The sequence below is a fragment of the Lepidochelys olivacea genome (genome assembly GCF_965140295.1).
Source record: "Lepidochelys olivacea isolate rLepOli2 genome assembly, chromosome: 2".
Lineage (NCBI taxonomy): Eukaryota > Metazoa > Chordata > Testudines > Cheloniidae > Lepidochelys > Lepidochelys olivacea.
The window spans coordinates 222,205,699-222,224,455 of record NC_140412.1 but is presented as its reverse complement, the minus strand read 5'-3'; the positions used below and the strand labels follow the sequence as shown (position 1 = coordinate 222,224,455).

At 43.8% G+C, this 18,757-nt stretch overlaps 1 protein-coding gene across 2 annotated transcripts in view; it reads right to left on the bottom strand.

Annotated features, from left to right (window-relative positions):
* SLC25A13 (solute carrier family 25 member 13) overlaps nucleotides 1-18,757 on the bottom strand; it is a 130,723-nt gene that overhangs the window by 90,366 nt on the left and 21,600 nt on the right. For both annotated transcript variants that reach the window (XM_084618810.1, XM_084618809.1), the window contains one exon: nucleotides 6,604-6,657. In XM_084618810.1, the coding sequence (XP_084474936.1) occupies nucleotides 6,604-6,657 (54 nt within the window). The remainder of the gene's footprint in view (nucleotides 1-6,603; nucleotides 6,658-18,757) is intronic.

Here is an 18,757-nt window from a genome sequence, read left to right as displayed (position 1 = left end):
AAAACTTTTAACACAACTGTTATTGAGAAACAAATCAAATAAATCAGCCAGTCTATCTTCTATATTTCATTTTTTCTTCCAGGCTGACCCCCTGCTAGGACACTCAATAACAGAAAGCAGCACAGGGTTTCAGTGTTCCCATTTCTTGTCACTGTGATTTACTCGCATATTTGAAATCCAATCACGTATTCTGCACTACATATAGAAAATGACCTTGAAAAATGTCAACTTGCTCATTTTTGACTAAAGTCTAATCTCTTAGGGGTTATGGTAAAACGGCTACAAAAAGTAGAGTTACTCTTGGAAATTATCATAACAAAAGAAAAAACATCAGTTCTATTGGGTTTGGGAACAGAGGCATGGAAAAAACATGGTCCTTCACAATCATCTCTTTTCTCCACTTTGGCAATTATACCCACAGAGAATTTGATCTAATACAATAGTACTTAACACCTTTTTGGTTACTTACTTCCATACATTGCAGATTGTAAAGTATTAACCAGTTCAGCCACATTTTTAGAAATGGTTTACAAACATTTTACTGGGACCTTGGTTTGTTTTTTTAATTAAAAATGGCAAAATGGATTATAAGCAACTAAGGATTTAGACTGGGTTATGTGAAGCATTTAATTTGATAGCTATATTTATTTCTACATTGTATGTAATATTATAGTATGTTATTTTGGCAAAGATTTTTTTTAACTCAAGTGCAATAGGGGAAAATTGCTGTTAAATTATATTCATAAATACAGATCCATCAATCTTGAGAAACAACTGGATTGGCCCCACCAATTACATTCACATGAGGCAGCTTAATTAACATTTGTGGCCATAACTTGTCCTTAATACAGTATAACTGTGTGATGCACCCACTCTCTCCCATCTCAGTGACTGGTGTAGCACTTTCTGCATTACAGTGAGCAAAATATTCAGATCATTTTTCACTCCTGAGACCACTGAACTATCTACTTTACTTTCCAGTCTAATAGAGGAAGGTGCAGGTGAGGAGTAGAAAGGTGGGAGGAGGTGAGACAATTTGCTATTGTGCTTAGCATGGTCCTCAGATTCTTGGCCTCAAGCAGCTGAAGGCAACCAACATGATGAAGTTAATCTTCAGAGGCACAGTTAGGAAGGATGCTTGTGTACATGCCCTAGAAGAATTTCACACTGTTCTGAGAAAACCCATCTAATATTTTCCAAAAGGGAGAGTCTTCTCTCTGTGGACCACACTTCTTCTCCCCACTCTTTACTCTTGAGGGAATTCTGCACCACTGCACAATGCAGAACTTTACAGACATTAACATTGTGCGTGCAGAATTTCCTTTCCCCCACATAAAAGGCCTGCAGTGCTGCTAGCTGCCACTAGGGGCCACTGGACTCAGCAGAACCCAACTTGCACATAGAAGACACTGCTGAGGGGAGAGGGAGGGAGCTAGAGGGTTCCTGGCAGCTGCAGTTCCCAGCATGCCCTGAGGGAAGGAGAGTGTGCTGCACAGGAAACTCCATGCAAGCCTGGAACCGAGCATCAGGCTATTTCTTCCTCTGGATCTTTGGGCTCTGCGTGGTTGGGGGGAGTGCAGGTATCTGGGCTGTGAGGAGGAGCGGGGCAGCTGGGGGGAGGGATTGTGGGTGTCTGGCTCCCTGGTTGGGCTCTGGGGGTGGAGGGGCAGAGAAACAGGAACTGGGTTGTCATAGGGGTTTCTTTAACTCTCTACTCCTGGGACAATGTTTGTGTGTGTATGTATATTGTTACAGACATACCTGTTGACAGTATTTATAGTGTCATAATTTATTTCAAAATAACTGAAACTGGTGTGATTATGTAGTGTTATTTTGACAAATAAAATTTTCAGAATTTTAAAATATTGTGCGCAGAATATTTAATTTTTTGGCGCAGAATGCCCCCAGGAGTAACTCTTGCAATAAAAGTCATTGGAATCCTTCTGGCCTGCTCAAAGGAGCACAAGAACACCTCCCATAAGGCCAGTTCTCCTGACAGATACCAGTTTTGAGACAGTGTTTTATGACTCAGTTTTCATAACTGAATGTCTAGCTTCAGGTGCATAAGTACACAGATGAGCAACTATATCCCCCCATTTTCCCCACAGTTATAATTCACAAGAGTCTACAACGAGCTCATGAAGTTGGGTAGAATTTAGTGTGGTATTAGATCTTTATCTTTCAACACCTTTGCAAAAGAAGGTAAGATTCAAGAAGTCACCCCATTGTACCACCTCCCCCACTCTGACAATCTAAATTGATCTGAAGGGAAACTTTCCTACACATCCATATTCTCCCTGCTCGTTACACATTTCTACTTTTCTCCATTGGGGAGCACTAGCTATACACTGCTATATTCACTGTACCATTAAACCCTTAGGGCAGAGGTGGGCAAACTACGGCCCGCAGGACTGTCCTGCCCAGTCCCTGAGCTCCTAGCCCAGGAGACTCACCGCTGGCCCCTCCCCTGCTGTTCCCCCTCCCCCGCTGTTCCCCCTCCCCCGCAGCCTCAGCTCACTGCACTGCCGGCACAATGCTCTGGGCTGCGAGCTCCTAGGGCAGTGCAGCTGCAGAGCCCGGCCTGACCTGGTGCTCTGTGCTGCGTGACTCCCTGTCCTGGTGCAGCTGTGGATGGAGCATGGGTGGCTGGGGGCAGTCAGGGGGCAAGAAGCAGGGAGGGGTCGGATAGGGGGCAGGGGCCGAGCCATGCCTGGATGTTTGGGGAGGCACAGCCTCCCCTAACAGGCCCTCCATCCAATTTCCGAAACCCGATGTGGCCTTCAGGCCAAAAAGTTTGCCTGCCCCTGCCTTAAGGCATTTACTGTAAAAAACTTATTGTGGTGATCACAGCCTAAGACTAAAATCCACTAAAACACTTCAGCACAGACTTAACTTAAAGCATATGAGAAGTCAGAGTGAAATCAGTGAGACTAGTCTCATGCTTAAGTGCTTTCCTGGATCAGAAACTATAGAAAAGGTAGCAATGTATTTCACAATCTCCTTTTTCAGATCTTCTTTTTACTTTAAAAAGAAAAGGAGTACTTGTGGCACCTTAGAGACTAACAAATTTATTTGAGCATAAGCTTTCGTGAGCTACAGCTCACTTCATCGGATGCAATGTCTGATGAAGTGAGCTGTAGCTCACGAAAGCTTATGCTCAAATAAATTTGTTAGTCTCTAAGGTGCCACAAGTACTCCTTTTCTTTCTGCAGATACAGACTAACATGGCTGCTACTCCGAAACCTGTTTATTATGAAGCAATCAGAGGTGTTCCATAAATTCTGTTGCAGTGCCCGAGGCCTTACTGAAGTCAAGATATGCCACATCTACCACTTCCCCCCATCCACAAGGCTTGTTACCCTGTCAAAGAAAGCTATTAGGTTGGTTTGACATGATTTGTTCTTGACAGACCATAGTGACTGTTAATCACCTTATTATCTTTTAGGTGTTTGCAAACTGCTTGATTACTGGTCTGTATCACCATATATTATAATAGGGGCTGGAAGAGTTTTGTTCATCACTAAGAGAGGGATGGTCTCAGGTAGCCATGTAAGGGGAAAAAATTTGGCCCACAACTAAAGGAGATTCCTTCTCCCTTGAAATAGGAAGCAACATCGGGGAGAATCAGAGCTTCCATGGTTTCCCAGCTATGGCAGTTTCAGGCTAGATGAGTACTTGGGTGAATGGGTCATTACACAAAGTAACAGGTTTCAGAGTAACAGCCGTGTTAGTCTGTATTCGCAAAAAGAAAAGGAGTACTTGTGGCACCTTAGAGACTAACCAATTTATTTGAGCACGAGCTTTCGTGAGCTACAGCTCACTTCATCGGATGCATACTTTGGAAACTGCAGAAGACATTATATACACAGAGACCATGAAACAATACCTCCTCCCATAGTATTCTTGTCACCAAGTTAAGGAAGTATGGGCTGGATGAATGCACTATAAGGTGGGTAGAAAGCTGGCTAGATTGTCGGGCTCAACGGGTAGTGATCAATGGCTCCATGTCTAGTTGGCAGCCGGTATCAAGTGGAGTGCCCCAAGGGTCGGTCCTGGGGCCGGTTTTATTCAATATCTTCATAAATGATCTGGAGGATGGTGTGGATTGCACTCTCAGCAAATTTGTGGATGATACTAAACTGGGAGGAGTGGTAGATACGCTGGAGGGGAGGGATAGGATACAGAAGGACCTAGACCAATTGGAGGATTGGGCCAAAAGGAATCTGATGAGGTTCAATAAGGATAAGTGCACGGTCCTGCACTTAGGACGGAAGAACCCAATGCACAGCTACAGACTAGGGACCGAATGGCTAGGCAGCAGTTCTGCGGAAAAGGACCTAGGGGTGACAGTGGACGAGAAGCTGGATATGAGTCAGCAGCGTGCCCTTGTTGCCAAGAAGGCCAATGGCATTTTGGGATGTATAAGTAGGGGCATAGCGAGCAGATCGAGGGACGTGATCGTTCCCCTCTATTCGACATTGGTGAGGCCTCATCTGGAGTACTGTGTCCAGTTTTGGGCCCCACACTTCAAGAAGGATGTGGATAAATTGGAGAGAGTCCAGCGAAGGGCAACAAAAATGATTAGGGGACTGGAACACATGAGTTATGAGGAGAGGCTGAGGGAGCTGGGATTGTTTAGCCTGCAGAAGAGAAGAATGAAGGGGGATTTGATAGCTGCTTTCAACTACCTGAAAGGGGGTTCCAAAGAGGATGGCTCTAGACTGTTCTCAATGGTAGCAGATGACAGAACGAGGAGTAATGGTCTCAAGTTGCAGTGGGGGAGGTTTGGATTGGATATTAGGAAAAAGTTTTTCACTAAGAGGGTGGTGAAACACTGGAATGCGTTACCTAGGGAGGTGGTAGAATCTCCTTCCTTAGAGGTTTTTAAGGTCAGGCTTGACAAAGCCCTGGCTGGGATGATTTAACTGGGAATTGGTCCTGCTTTGAGCAGGGGGTTGGACTAGATGACCTTCTGGGGTCCCTTCCAACCCTGATATTCTATGATTCTAAGTGAGCTGTAGCTCACAAAAGCTTATGCTCAAATAAATTGGTTAGTCTCTAAGGTGCCACAAGTCCTCCTTTTCTTTTTGCGGATACAGACTAACATGGCTGCTACTCTGAAACCTTTTTACTATGAAGCAATCAGAGGTGTTCCATAAATTCTGTTGCACCACAATGTAGTGATCAGTTTTCCAAGCTTTACAACAACCTTGTTATGTTCTGGTAGTCACTTTGGATCAGCTGATAGAACTTCTCATAACAGAACTATTTTGCTCTCTACTTTTAAATTAGACTTAGACAGAGCCAAATTCTAAAAGACAGGCCTCTATCTCCATCAGTTCACACTCCGGGTCAGGTTCCAGAGGCAGTTTCTTTCACTGGCCCAGGGAAGCTTGTCCCCTGCTCTGGGCCGGGGTGGGTGGGTAAAAAAGAGCCCGCCCACCTACCCCCAGCCGGGAGAGGGGAGGTGAAAATAGCAACCACGGCTTACAGGAAAGCAGCACAGATCCCTGTGCTGCTCCTGCTCCACCAGCCATCGGTGCTCACAGCTTTGCTTATGAATCCGAGCATCTTCACTTCCTAGCTGTAAGTGGGTGTCCCGTGTATGAGGATAGGGGTGGGGACAGGCAGCCAAGATGCACCTACCTTTAAGATTCAATACAGGCACAGTACAGTATTTGCTTTTTTTTTTTCCGTCTCTGCGGCTGCCTGATGGTTGCTTCTGGTTTCACATGGTGTCCGGTTGACCAGTCAGTCCATAACTCTGGTGTTCGTATCTTTGAGGTTCTACTGCATTTGCACACTTTTAAGCACCATCACCGATATACGTTAAAGCGATGATGCTTCAGAAGTGTAGGCACGTGAAAGCAGAAGCACAATGAAGCCTCCTTGCAAATTTGATCCTTAGTAAGACATCTGCAAATAAAGTCCTAAGCCGGAAGTGGTGGGTATGCAGATATACCAGAACAAAATACTGTTCATTTTGAGATCAAAAACCAGGAAACATCCATTTTTAGTTAAATCTCATTGCTTAAGGGTGGGAAAAAAAAAAAAGGTTTTTTCTAAGATTCCAAGTGCCATTTCTGAAATTCTGGGGGGAAGAAGATAATGCCTTATGGCCTCCACTGCTCCTGCAAATATATCCATGGCAGCCCAGCAGGGGAAGCAAAAATAACATGAAACTGACAAGTATTGCAATCACTACATATGCTGATCCTGCCTGCACCTCTAGGGAAGAAGATGCACAAGTGCAACACCACAGAGGGTAGAAGACCGCTTACCCAGTGGTCTAACAGCAACACGTCTTCACCAACATTTTTACCCTGTGTAGGAACAGTACTGAAACTCCCTTCCCTTTTTCTGAACACTTTCTTTCCAAGATATTAATATTTTCCTGAGCCAATACAATAATCACTCAAGAATGTATTTGACTTCTTGGTGAGCATTGTTCAATTTTGATAGTTGTATTTAAGTCTAACATGGTAATAATACGGTGAATGATTAATGGTTGAAAAAACTATCAAGAGTTGAATGCTACAATAAAGGATCAAAAGATATGAAAATTTTAGTCTGAAAGAGTAAAAATATTTACTTTATACATACCTTCAAAAATATTGTTTTCAACTCAGTTGGATCAGCTCTCTTGGTTAGAGCCACCTACAAGTAAATACATTTACATTAGTATGCATATTTTATACAAAAGATGTAAAAATGTCATTTAAAAGGAAAAATTCAAACAATAGAATTAATGATGAAAATAAATGTTTGTCTTCGGTAAATCAGCAATTGATTTAGCTGGTCATGCTTACTCACTTAACATTACACTAAGTTATTCAACATTTTTGCTTTAAATATTTCTCCTATGCATTTTTCAATTCTTAAACCTGCAGGTTGCATATCTGCCAAAGTACCAACTCCCTCCAAAGTACTAATCTCCTGTATCTAAGCATTTATTCCATGCTCATCACATAGCTTTGCACTTACCTCATCTATCATCTCAGGATCTCAAAGTGCTTTATAAGATATATATTATCCCCACTTTACACTAATGATAGCTTGCGCCCACCCATCTCACAGGCTTTCCAATAATCCTGTCCTGCTGCCGGCATGGTAAGTGGGCGGGGGGACGGGTAGTTGGATAAGGGTCAGGAGGTCCCGGGGGGGGGGGGCAGTCAGGAGAAAGGGAGCAGGGGGGGTTGGATAGGTGCTAGGGTCCGGGGGGGGGGGCAGTTAGGGACGGAGGTCCTGGGAGGGGGCGGTCAGGGGACAAGGAACAGGGGGGGTTGGATGGGTCAGGGGTTCTGAGGGGGGCAGTCAGCGGGCAGAAAGTGGAATGGGGTGGGGACCAGGCTGTTTGGGGAGGCACAGCCTTCCCTATCTGGCCCTCCATACCATGGGGCAGTCAGCAGGCAGAAAGTGGAATGGGGTGGGGACCAGGCTGTTTGGGGAGGCACAGCCTTCCCTATCTGGCCCTCCATACCATTTCGCAACCCTGATGTGGCCCTCAGGCCAAAAAGTTTGCCCACCCCTGAGCTATAACCTGTAAAAGCTACTCAAAGCGCACAGTTAACTTGCAAAAAGAAAAGGAGTACTTGTGGCACCCTAGAGACTGACCAATTTATTTGAGCATAAGCTTTCGTGAGCTTTCGTGAGCTTCCTCGGAAGTGAGCTGTAGCTCACGAAAGCTTATGCTCAAATAAATTGGTCAGTCTCTAGGGTGCCACAAGTACTCCTTTTCTTTTTGCGAATACAGACTAACACGGCTGCTACTCTGAAACAGTTAACTTAGGGTTTTCAGAAAGTTTTTGGATTAGGGCTGTCAAACTATTAAAACAATTAATCGCGAGAATAAAAAAAATAGTCGTGATTAATCACAGTTTTAACTGTACTGTTAAACAATAGAATACCATTTATTTAAATTTTTTAGGTGTTGGAGGGGGAAGAATATGTGAGAGAGACAGGGTGTGAGTGTGTGTTGTAGGGAGCGTGTCAGTTCGCTGTGTCTTTAGCAGAGCACTCACCAGCCTGAACGCTTGTGGACACATCAGCAGCTGCTGGCAGCTCCCACTTTGACCCAGAGGCAGCGGCACAGACAGACTCCCTGTCCCCCACCCCAGCTCAGCAGAGACCAGGTACACGGGCAGAGGGACTGGGACACCCCATCAGCCTCCCTCCCCCTGCTCTGCATAGCAGACAGGAGACTCCCAGTCCCAAGTCACTTGGTCAGGAGCGGCTCCAAGGCAAGGAGGGTGGGGATAGGAGGAGCAGCGGCAGCTGCAGAGGACAGCAGAGAAGCAAGGGGAGGAGGGACACCCCTGCTCAGGAGGCACCCCCCTTGAGCACAGTGTCCTAGTCGGTGGCCTGGCCCAGCCCACCCACCCTTAAGGCCAGCCCTGCTCCTGAGCCAGCAGCAGACAGGCTCCCCCTGATCCCAGCTCAGTGGCAACCGAGTACAAGGATGGGGGATGGGGACACCCTGACATCAGCCCCACACCCACTCCCACTCTGCCCTGCAGTCCAAAGCAGCTTGGCTGGGGCGGCTGCATGGGGGCAGGGCACAGGAGCAGCAGTGTAGCAGGACAGCAGGAGGAGGGGCACGCTGCCCCAGAGGCACACAACAGTGCCCCTTTTGAGCACAGTACCCTGATGTGCGATTAATGCTCGTTAAAAAAATAACACATTAATTTATTTTGAGTTAATCGCATGTGTTAACTGCAATTCATTGACAGCCCTATTTTGGATAGATCCATCCATTATGGGTTAAAGAAAAACACAAGTGGGGGATATCAAGTAAATTCTTGTCAAGTTAAAAACTGGCTATTTGGAAACGACATCAAAAGTTATTATTCTTCAGCATAAACCTAAATAGAAATATAAGCAATGTTTAACTGAACAGACCAGTTCTCCAGCTTGTCTGGTATCTTGATCCTGCCCGTGGGTTCTATTAGTGTACTGAAGAGGAATGGGTTGGGGGGTGGGTGGGGACCTATACAACAGCATAGTGACCTATGCTAGAAGCTGGTGTGGGAAACTGTACAAAGAGAAATTTCTTCATGATGCTAGATGAAGAAAGTTAAAACTTATCAGAAACTGGTTTTTTTGGTAAAAACTGTGTGTGTGTATTTTTTCAAAAACGTAGAGCAACTTTAGTGATTATTTTGCAGCCTCAGGCAAAAATAACTGACAAAAACAACAAGTGCTACTACTCTAACTGCAGACCCTATTTTTATTATGGAACCTAGCAGAGACTACACAGTTGGGACTTGCATTTGTCCTTCCACTGGCACAGAGGTCTACCCACATGGAGGCACTTGCAGAATCGATACCTACAATTTTAACTATTTAATTACTTTACCTTTAATTATACAGTAGAACCTCAGAGTTAGCCACACCTCAGGAATGGAGGCTGTCCGTAATTCTGAAATGGTCCGTAACTCTGAACAAGATGTTATGGACTTCAGGGAGGAGTTGAGGCTGCAGCCGCAGGGCTGGGGGTGGGGGATCAGAGCTCAGGGCAGGGAGAGGTTGGGGCTTCTGACCTACAGGCCGCCAGGGCTCCAGGCTAGGGGCTCAGGGTGTCTATCCCTTGGGAGCACCATGGCTGAGGGCTTTAGACCTGGGGAGAGCGCTGGGGCTTGGGGCTTCAGCCCCACAGCTCCATTCCCGGTTTCAGCTTGGGGGGGGTACCAGAGCTCAGCGCTAAAACCGGCACTCCCCTCGTAGCTAAAGCCCTGATCCCCAGAGCATGACCCTGCCCCCACTTCCCCTGCTGAGGTCAGGAACGGTGCTGTGGGGTTGAAGCCCCAAGCCGCAGCACTCCCCCCAGTCTAACGCCTCAGTGGTCCTGAAAGTCAGAAGCCCCGAGCCCCGCCTCCGCCCAGAGCCCTGACACATCTCCCTGCCGACCCTGTGACTGCAGCCCCGACCCTCCAGTCGCTTAAGCCCCAATGCAGCACAGTATTTGGGTTTTTTTCTTTTTTGGGGGGGGAGGGGGTCTATGCTGTTGCTTGATTGAAGACTTCTGGTTTTACAGGGCGTCTGCTAGACTGCTAAGTCCCTAACACTTGTGTTCATATCTTTGAGGTTCTACTGTAAACCCAATTTTGACTCCCTCTCTCACCATGCCCCAACACTTGTTTAAAACATCCTGATTACAATTTCTGTGGCCTTTTGAGTCTCATATTTTGTGACCCACTATTTTCTCCAATAAACTTGCTTTTATTTAAAGACAAACTGAATTGGATTCAGTGACTTAGTGCAGCAAATGCTGTCAGCCCTGGGAAGGAAAACAAAACTGACCTCTGACTTCAAGGAGTAGAATCTGGAAGAGTTCACAGGCTGAACACTTAGGGCCTAATCCAAAAGCTCAAAGAAGCCAGCGAGAGTTTCTCCATAGAGAATGAGTTTTGATCAGACCCACGTTCAAAAGTTAAAACAACTATGGATACCTCTGGAAAAGTCATGATGAGGAAGCTGGCATGAGCACAAATATAAGATTTGAAGCGTGCTAGAACCTAGTTAGAATAGGCTTTAACCAGATGTCTCCCATTACACTGAAAGTTGCACAACTGGATCTATTAGCAAGCCCTGTAAGTTTACTTACTGTATACTAGCTTTGTGGGGAGTTAACAACATTTGGTAGCTCTTCTTCCGAAAGTCATCAGGGCTACGTGCAAAATTGTGGGGTTGAGAGTCTGAAAACATGCATAATCTAAGTGTCATCTTCTTTTATTAAGATGGTTATTTACTTGAGAGCCTATGGTCAAGACTCTGTACGCTCGACAGTAAGCTAGATCTAAATTCTGTAGAAAGGTCCCTTGATTTCTGCAGCACTCCTGTGTTGAATTCTGCAGCACTATAAGCAAATTAAAAAACCTATTGACTATAAAATAAATAATATAATCAGTACAACATTGCATGCACCATTAATTTTGTCATTAAGTTTTACACTGCCCCCACATTGTCAATTTGTGGCAAAAATATACCTGTAGAAATTGTTGGGTAAAATGGGGGAGGAGATAAGAAATGGCAGTTTTGATAGTTACATAGCGGTGACCCATACAGGTTCAATTCCAATGCCATTAACAACTTTGAGAAACCTAGCACAAATGGCTCTCCAACTCCAGCAGCCATTTTCAGTATTGTATTGATACTGAAGGAGGCAGCTGGAGTTCATAAGCCATCTACAGTATTCAATGGGGCTGATTCCAGTGGAGTTGAACCAGTGTTAGCAACAGTGGGAATATTTACAGTTGTTTATTCCCTAATCCAGACAAGGCTCAAGAGATAAACACATAGGCCTCGCCCACACCAATAAAGTGACCTGTTGCCGATGATGGCTGTCTTTTGTGAAAAGGGTCTTCAGTACACTTTCTGAAATCATGCTGAAAATTGTTGCATTCCAGGTATGCCAGCTGACATGTTGGCTGACTCTGGAGATTGAACCAGACACCTACAGACCTAAAACATGAGCTGCTATAGCCTGAACTAAAGAGATAATACTCCCAACATGGCAGCTGTAACAACTCTCATCCTCTGTTGATGACCACAAAGGGGGACCTGTAACACACATTCACCAGTAGGTTACACCAGTAGTTAAACAGTTTTTTAAACCAGTTGAGGGTAGACTAGGGGAGTCTGTTGCCTAAACCACTGTCAGCCAACAGGTAGTTGGCCTAGTGTAGACTGACCCACAGACACTACTATGCTGCTTCCACTCTGGTACAATTCAATGTCGAATTGACTGACATTCTCAGAAATTCCTTATTAAAAATCTTTTGTTACTCACAAATAGTATCTATTCTATCTTGTCCCCCCGGGGGGAAAAAAAAACAAAACACTACACTGATAGGCAAAGCATCCATCTCATCATGTGAAGAGACATCTGAAAATGTTGGTTGTTGCCCTATACACAGAGTAGCTTTATAAAAGCCGGCCACTTTTTTTAAGACACATTTAGTGGATAAAGCTTTCCAACATTTATTTTTAAAAACTTGAAGAGAAACTGAACACAGGCTCTGAGTAACAAGCAAAGTTATAGAATATTCATGAAAGTGGGTGACATACTAGATGAGAATCTATGGATAAAAAATGTTAAGCCAGTGGGCCACTGCCTCCTAAGTACCTTAGGCATTTTTGAAAATTTTATCCAATTATCAATTTTTTTTAATATTTGTGTATTATATTAAATTGTTTTAGTTAACTGTACAACAGACTATTGAAGCACTACCTGGCCCCGGCACACCACGGGTTAAACACCAAATTCCTATTTCTCTCCACTAGCGAAGGTGTTCAGGATAAGGGTTATAGAAAGGACCGTTGGAGAAACAGGAGCAGGATATGTGGGGAAACAGAGGTACTCTCCAATCAGGCTCAGAGGACTGAGTAGATTCCCAGGTTGGGAAAAAGTGTGGTTTTTTTTACTCATTTTGCTTACGTTCCCTTGTCTTGGTTTGTATTTATAGCAGATCCTCTTCTGCTAACTCCTTGTAGCTGTGATTTGCTTCTGTTGATATGCAGTCATCCCACCAGTTTATTTTAACATATACTTTTAATAAGTCACTTCAGCAGTGACAGTATGCCAAGTCCTGGACCAACACACAAAATGAATACAGTCCTTGCCTTGAGAAGCTTATGATTTAAGAGATACATAGAGACACGATACATTAAAAATCAAAAAGGAGAGAACACATTGGACTTTGGATGGTTTTAAAATAATTAACTACTAATTTATTTATTGTACTTAATATTCAAGGAGCAAGTCTTTAGGAGGTATTTGAAAAGGAGTGGTGGATTAGTGGATAGGGAGTGAATCTCACAAATAGGACAGAAAGAACAGAGGAAACAAATAGGAAAAAGAACAGAGATGAAAGAGGGAGACAGAGTGCAGCAAGAAACATAAGAAGAAATGTCCAAGCATGCAGAGCCTTGATGGTAAGTATAAGAAGTTTGAACTTGATGTGGTGAGGAAGTGGAGCCATCGAAGGGATTCCAGAGTAATGGTGATATGGTCAGTAATGGGTGAAGAAGAAGAAAGTTTTAGTGGGCATATTTTGGAAGGGCTGGAGGGGTAACATGACTTTTAGGTAGGAAGAGATGTAATTACCCAGAAAGGAGATGATCAGGGTATCAACAAATGTTTTAGTCTCTCCCAGACAGGATGGGATGAACTTTCAATAGATTGTGGGAGGAGAAACAGCAAGATTTGGAGGTAAAAGGAGGGGTCAAATATGATCCCTCCATCCCACTTTCCATAATTGCTCTTTTTATCCTCCCAGAGTCCAGTTCTGGAGTCCGCGCTTCACTTTTTCAACTTTCAAAAGAAGCGTGATCAGAGAAAAGCTACAGAAATTATCTGAGGACTAGAAAACCTGACTTACAATGAAAGACTTAAGGAGCTCCATCTACTTAGCTCAAAGAGAAGGTTAGGAGGCAGTTTGATCATGATCTATAAGTACCTACAGAGGGAGAAGATTTCCAATACTAGAGGCCTCTTTAATATAGCTGACAAAGATCTAGCATAACAAGATCCAATGGCCAGAATTTGAAGTTAGAACCACTCAGAATGGAAATTAGATACATATTTTTAACACTTAGAATAATTAACCATTAGAACAGATTCCAAGGGGATGTACTGGACTCTCCATCACTTAAAGGCTTTAAATCAAGACTGCAGGTCTTTCTAAAATATATTCCCTATTCCACCACAAATTATTGCTCCTGATGCAAGAATCACTTGGTGAAAGCCTGTGGCCTGTGTTATGCAGGAGGTCAGCCTTAAAAAGACATTAAAATATCTTATGAATTTATTATATATAGATAGATATACACATACACACACACACACCCTAGAGCAGAGGGACACAGCCTTTCTGCTAAACTAAGCCCCAGAGGTTAGAGACTGGAATGTTTGAAACCTTTTTAGAATGTGGTTTTAGGGAGAGTTTGCATTCACACAATTCTTTTATACTGATTAAAGATTATCCTAAAACTATGTCTTAAGCAGCACTGGAATCAAGGATATAAAACAGCTGTGGTGCAACCAACTTGCTTATGTAGATGAGAATTTCACTTTTCCTATGTATCTGCAACTATGTTAGCTAAACCATATTAGAGACTGAATAGAGAATAGAGACTGAATAGAGACTGGGTCATTACACACATTGAATCTATTTCCCCAGGGTAAGCATCCTCACACCTTCTTCTCAACTGTCTAAAGGAGCCATCTTGATTATCACTACAAAAGTTTTTTTCTCCTGCTGATAATAGCTCATCTTAACTAATTAGCCTCTTACAGTTTGTATGGCAACTCCCACCTTTTCATGATTCTCTGTATTTTTTTATATATATCGAGAGAGAGAGATCTTCTTACTGTATGTTCTATTCTGTGCATCCGATGAAGTGGGCTTGATGCTCAAATAAATTTGTTAGTCTCTAAGGCGCCACAAGTACTCCTGTTCCTTTTGCAGATACAGACTAACACGGCTGCTACTCTGAAACCAGATTAGACTGTCCTCCTTACTAGCAGCTCTCCTTGAAAAAGCCAGTTTCATTATGCATTGCATCATGAGTTATGTATCAAGGTTCTCCCAGTGCACTCTGCCCCCAAGGTTAGTTGCAGTTAGCCCCAGAATGCAAATGATTGCAAGTATCCACATCTGAGACAGCATTTGTAGTGTTTCTACACAGTCAGAGTCTAAATTAAGGACCTTTTATTATGGCAAAAGATGGAAACCAACCAACCTAAGCAATAATTCTTGCATTCCTTTAGGTTGCAAGCACCTAAACCAGACTCTAGAAAATTCTGTCAAGTTTAAAAAAGAAATGTTAATAAGATCAATCAACTAATGCGTCCCAAAAAGCAGAGGAAACATGCACACAGTGATGAAACTAGAAAGTGTACTGAGCTCACCCTAACTTTGGTGACTAACGGGGACCAATCAAATCTAAGGTAAACTATTTTCTCCCATCATCAAGTTGTCTACTGATTTGTAGTTGTGACAACTCCCAATCTACAGGTACCAAGCACCAAGGTAAGTAGAAGTCTTCACTTCCTCCAGGTTCTTCTTAGATCTACATGAATAGGCAGTTACGGGTTACTTTTGATTCTATTTTTAGAGCCCTGCAAATCTACGGATATCCATTTTATATCTGCAGACCATGTTGGTGGACCACAAATCAGATGTGGATATAAATTTTGTTATCAGTGCAAGACTCTACCTATTTTCAACATCCCAAAGTATACGGAGCAGGCTTGTTCAAAAGATTTGTTCTTGCTCAACAGGTTCAATATTCACAAGAAATGCCTGATAGGCCATAGTTTAGTTCAGGGGTCTCAAACTCAAATGACCACGACGGTCACATGAGGATTAGTACTTTAGCCCGAGGGCCGCAACACTGACCACCCCCCCGCTGCCCCGCCCCCCTCCACCCCTTCCATGAGGCCCCACCCCTGCCCCACCCCTTCCCCGTTCTCCAGTAGAACATAGTATTACATGATGGGCATATCACAGCCAAACATGCTCTGTCGAAAGCACCTCTGCAGACAGGAAAGCATCACTCATTCAAATCCTCCCATTATAACAGGGAACATTGTTAATGGCAGAACACCTAATAGCAGGATTTTATCACATAGCACACTTCCAATTCTCTCTCAACTGGTGACTTCCTCACAAAGCAACAGAAAGTCTTTTGCCTACAAGGGGTGCAGCTTTCTATTGGTAGCCTGTTGCTGTGTGGTCAAACTTCAGCTATAGGCTCAACTGCTATCCTGGTTTGGAATTTGGAAACCAAACCATTATAAAATCATCATCATCAGTAGTCCAGGTCAATGGCACTACAGTACATACTCCCACTAGTGAGCAGAACAGACTCTACTCCAAATGTAAAATAATGACAATTGTCCTCTATTTCGTGATGCAGGGTGAGCTCAGAAATTTTCAGCAGTTTTACTAATTTGACAAGGAACTGTGGTACCTGAACACAGACTTTAAGAATACCACGCAACATGGGAACCACTCAAAACACTTGCACAGCAACAATGCAACACTATGTGACAGCCATTCAGAAATGCTGCCATATGTATCTGCCTACATTGTAGTGAAACTTGTAACCAAAATGGCTGTAATGCAGGTTGGCTGGAAACAATGCTGAAGAATCAAAGACTGTTCAAAGTATATAAAGTGTTTCTATGACATAACTTAACACTTTTCCAAACTCCACTATACAGGGGAGCTAAGTTGCAATACTGGGACTCAATAGCCTAGCAACAAGATCTTTAGGCATCTCCTCATATAGGAGCAGCCCTGTGGAATAAGAATCCTGGAGTAGGTAGAAATATAGGACAAGAGGTAAATATGTTTACAAGGGATTACAATTAAAAATGAGCCAATCTAAATTTACCAACAAATCACTCTGAGCATAACATTAAGATTCAAGCACTCAAAATACCATAATGACAAGCATGCAATACCTACACAGAAGATAGAAAGGTCATCTACATCAAACTGTTGTGAGAATAACTGTCATAATTCTTTATATGTGACATCATAATCATGAATAAGCAGGAGAAGTAAATAGACTAGAGAGAAAATTCCTATACATTAATGTCTCAACTAATAATTGTGTGACAGGAATTACGTAGGAATAACTGACAGGTGATGTATTTTGTTTCAGTGTTATGTTTTCTTTTTTGATTGAGCACAAAAGTTCACTTTTAACGATCCTATTTATAATCAGATCTGTCTATTCAAGTCTATTCAAAATGCTACACACCTCAGTAGCTCAGAATTGGGGAGGGTGTGTGAGTGGGCATGAATCCGTATGTATGCACGAATCCATTTCTATGATCTTAGAAAGAACAAAAGACAACTGCATAATGGAAGCAGACAACATCACACACAAGTAACAATGTTATTGTGCATTATAAATGGTAGGAATAAAAGAAAATCCTTAATCTTGGAGTCAGAAACCTTTCCTTAATGCTGACAGAAGAACAGTGGTATCCCAATAGAGGGCCTAGAAACATATAAAAAAGAAGTAGAGACTTGAATATGGATTTTTTTTATAAGTATTTCAGCACCATCACTTTAAATTCTTGAAGACTACATTTCCAGTGGGCAGAGGTTCAATTGCATATGCAGTTAGAAAAGGTGGTTACAGGTCTAAAGCAGTGGTTTTCTAACTGTGGGTTGCAATCCAGTACTGGGTCACGGCATGTAAGGCATTGGGTTGCAGTGGCTCTGGTCAGCACCATCGACCGGGCCATTAAAAGTCCAGTCGGTGGTGCTGCCCGGCTAAGGCAGGCTAGTCCCTACATGTTCTGACACCATGTTGAGCCCCGGAAGTGGCTGCTGGATCATATTAAAGAAGTTCTGTATTAAAATCACAAATGATTTTGATTCCCCAATAGTTTAAATTCCAGGGTATTACTAATTAAAAGATCTCTTGGTTTTTGGTACCGTTTCTCTCCCTCTATGCGTGAAACTTGCAAGCTGCTAATTGCGTTAGTACATCCTAAGACAGAGTCTGTTCTCAAAGCAATTCACACAGAGAGAGACTCAAAGCAATATTCTGTAACAACAGAAACAGCACCCAGAGACTCCCCGCCCTTTTGTTAACAATTGTGATTAAAATAGAGATAGAGGATGTATGTGGATGGATGCTTGGTGTGGATAACAACAATGATCAGGGAGGTGCCAGCCTAAGAATCCAGCGTCCATCGGCTGAAGAAGGCATCAAGTGGAAATAATCAGAGGGCCCCCGGAGGGCAGACTGGAATCCACCCAACAGCCTCAAGAATGGGAGAACCAAAGAACAAGATAACATCTAGCAGCACGGAGCCGTCAGGAATGTGCCATCTGCTGACTGATTCAGCAACAGCATGATGAAGCAACTCCCATAGACTGGCATAGGAAGAAATTCCTATAAAAAAGGACTCTAGAAAGTGAGAACTTTGGGGGGTCTGATTCTGAAAACCAACTTCCAGGAGCATCAGATGAGCATCCTGCTCCCTCTTCATGTCCAGGCCACCTGGCCAGTGGTTTGTGTGTGTGTGTTTATATGAATGAATGTGTGAATAAATATGAGATTGAATGGAATGTTATAGCTATAACTAAGTGCTTACTATGATTCTTTCTGCATTCACAATAAATGTGGTATTTTGCCTTCTCCTCTTTAATAAGATCTTGCTGGTTTTTATTTTATTGGTATAACATGGCCAGCAGTAGGTCTGGCTCCTAGGCGGGGGGCCACGGGGCCCCATGCACTGCCCCCTGCCCCAAGCACTGGCTCCGCACTCCCATTGGCCTGTTGCCAGCCAATGGGAGCCGGTGGGGGGGGGAGATTGCCTGTGCGCCTCCGCCTAGGAGCCAGACCTGCTGCTGGCCGCTTCCAGGACAGCAGGAAGCCTGCCTTAGCACCCCGCTGTGCCGCTGACTGGGAGCTGCCCGAGGTAAGCCTGTGCCCCAATCCCCTGCCCCAGCCCTGAGCCCCACTCCAAACCCAGAGCCCCTTCCTGAACCCCAAGCCCCTCATCCCCGGTCCCACCCCTGCACCCCAACCCTCTGCCCCAGCCCTGAGCCCCTACCACACCCCAAGCCCCTCATTACCAGCTCCATTGGGTCACGGGTATCAACAATTTTCTTCAACTGTGTCGTCAGAAAAAAAGTTTGAAAAACACTGGTCGAAAGAACACATTTGCACCTGCAATCACAGTAACTCCATGCTGAAAGGTAGCTGTGCAAGTGTGCTCTTGCGC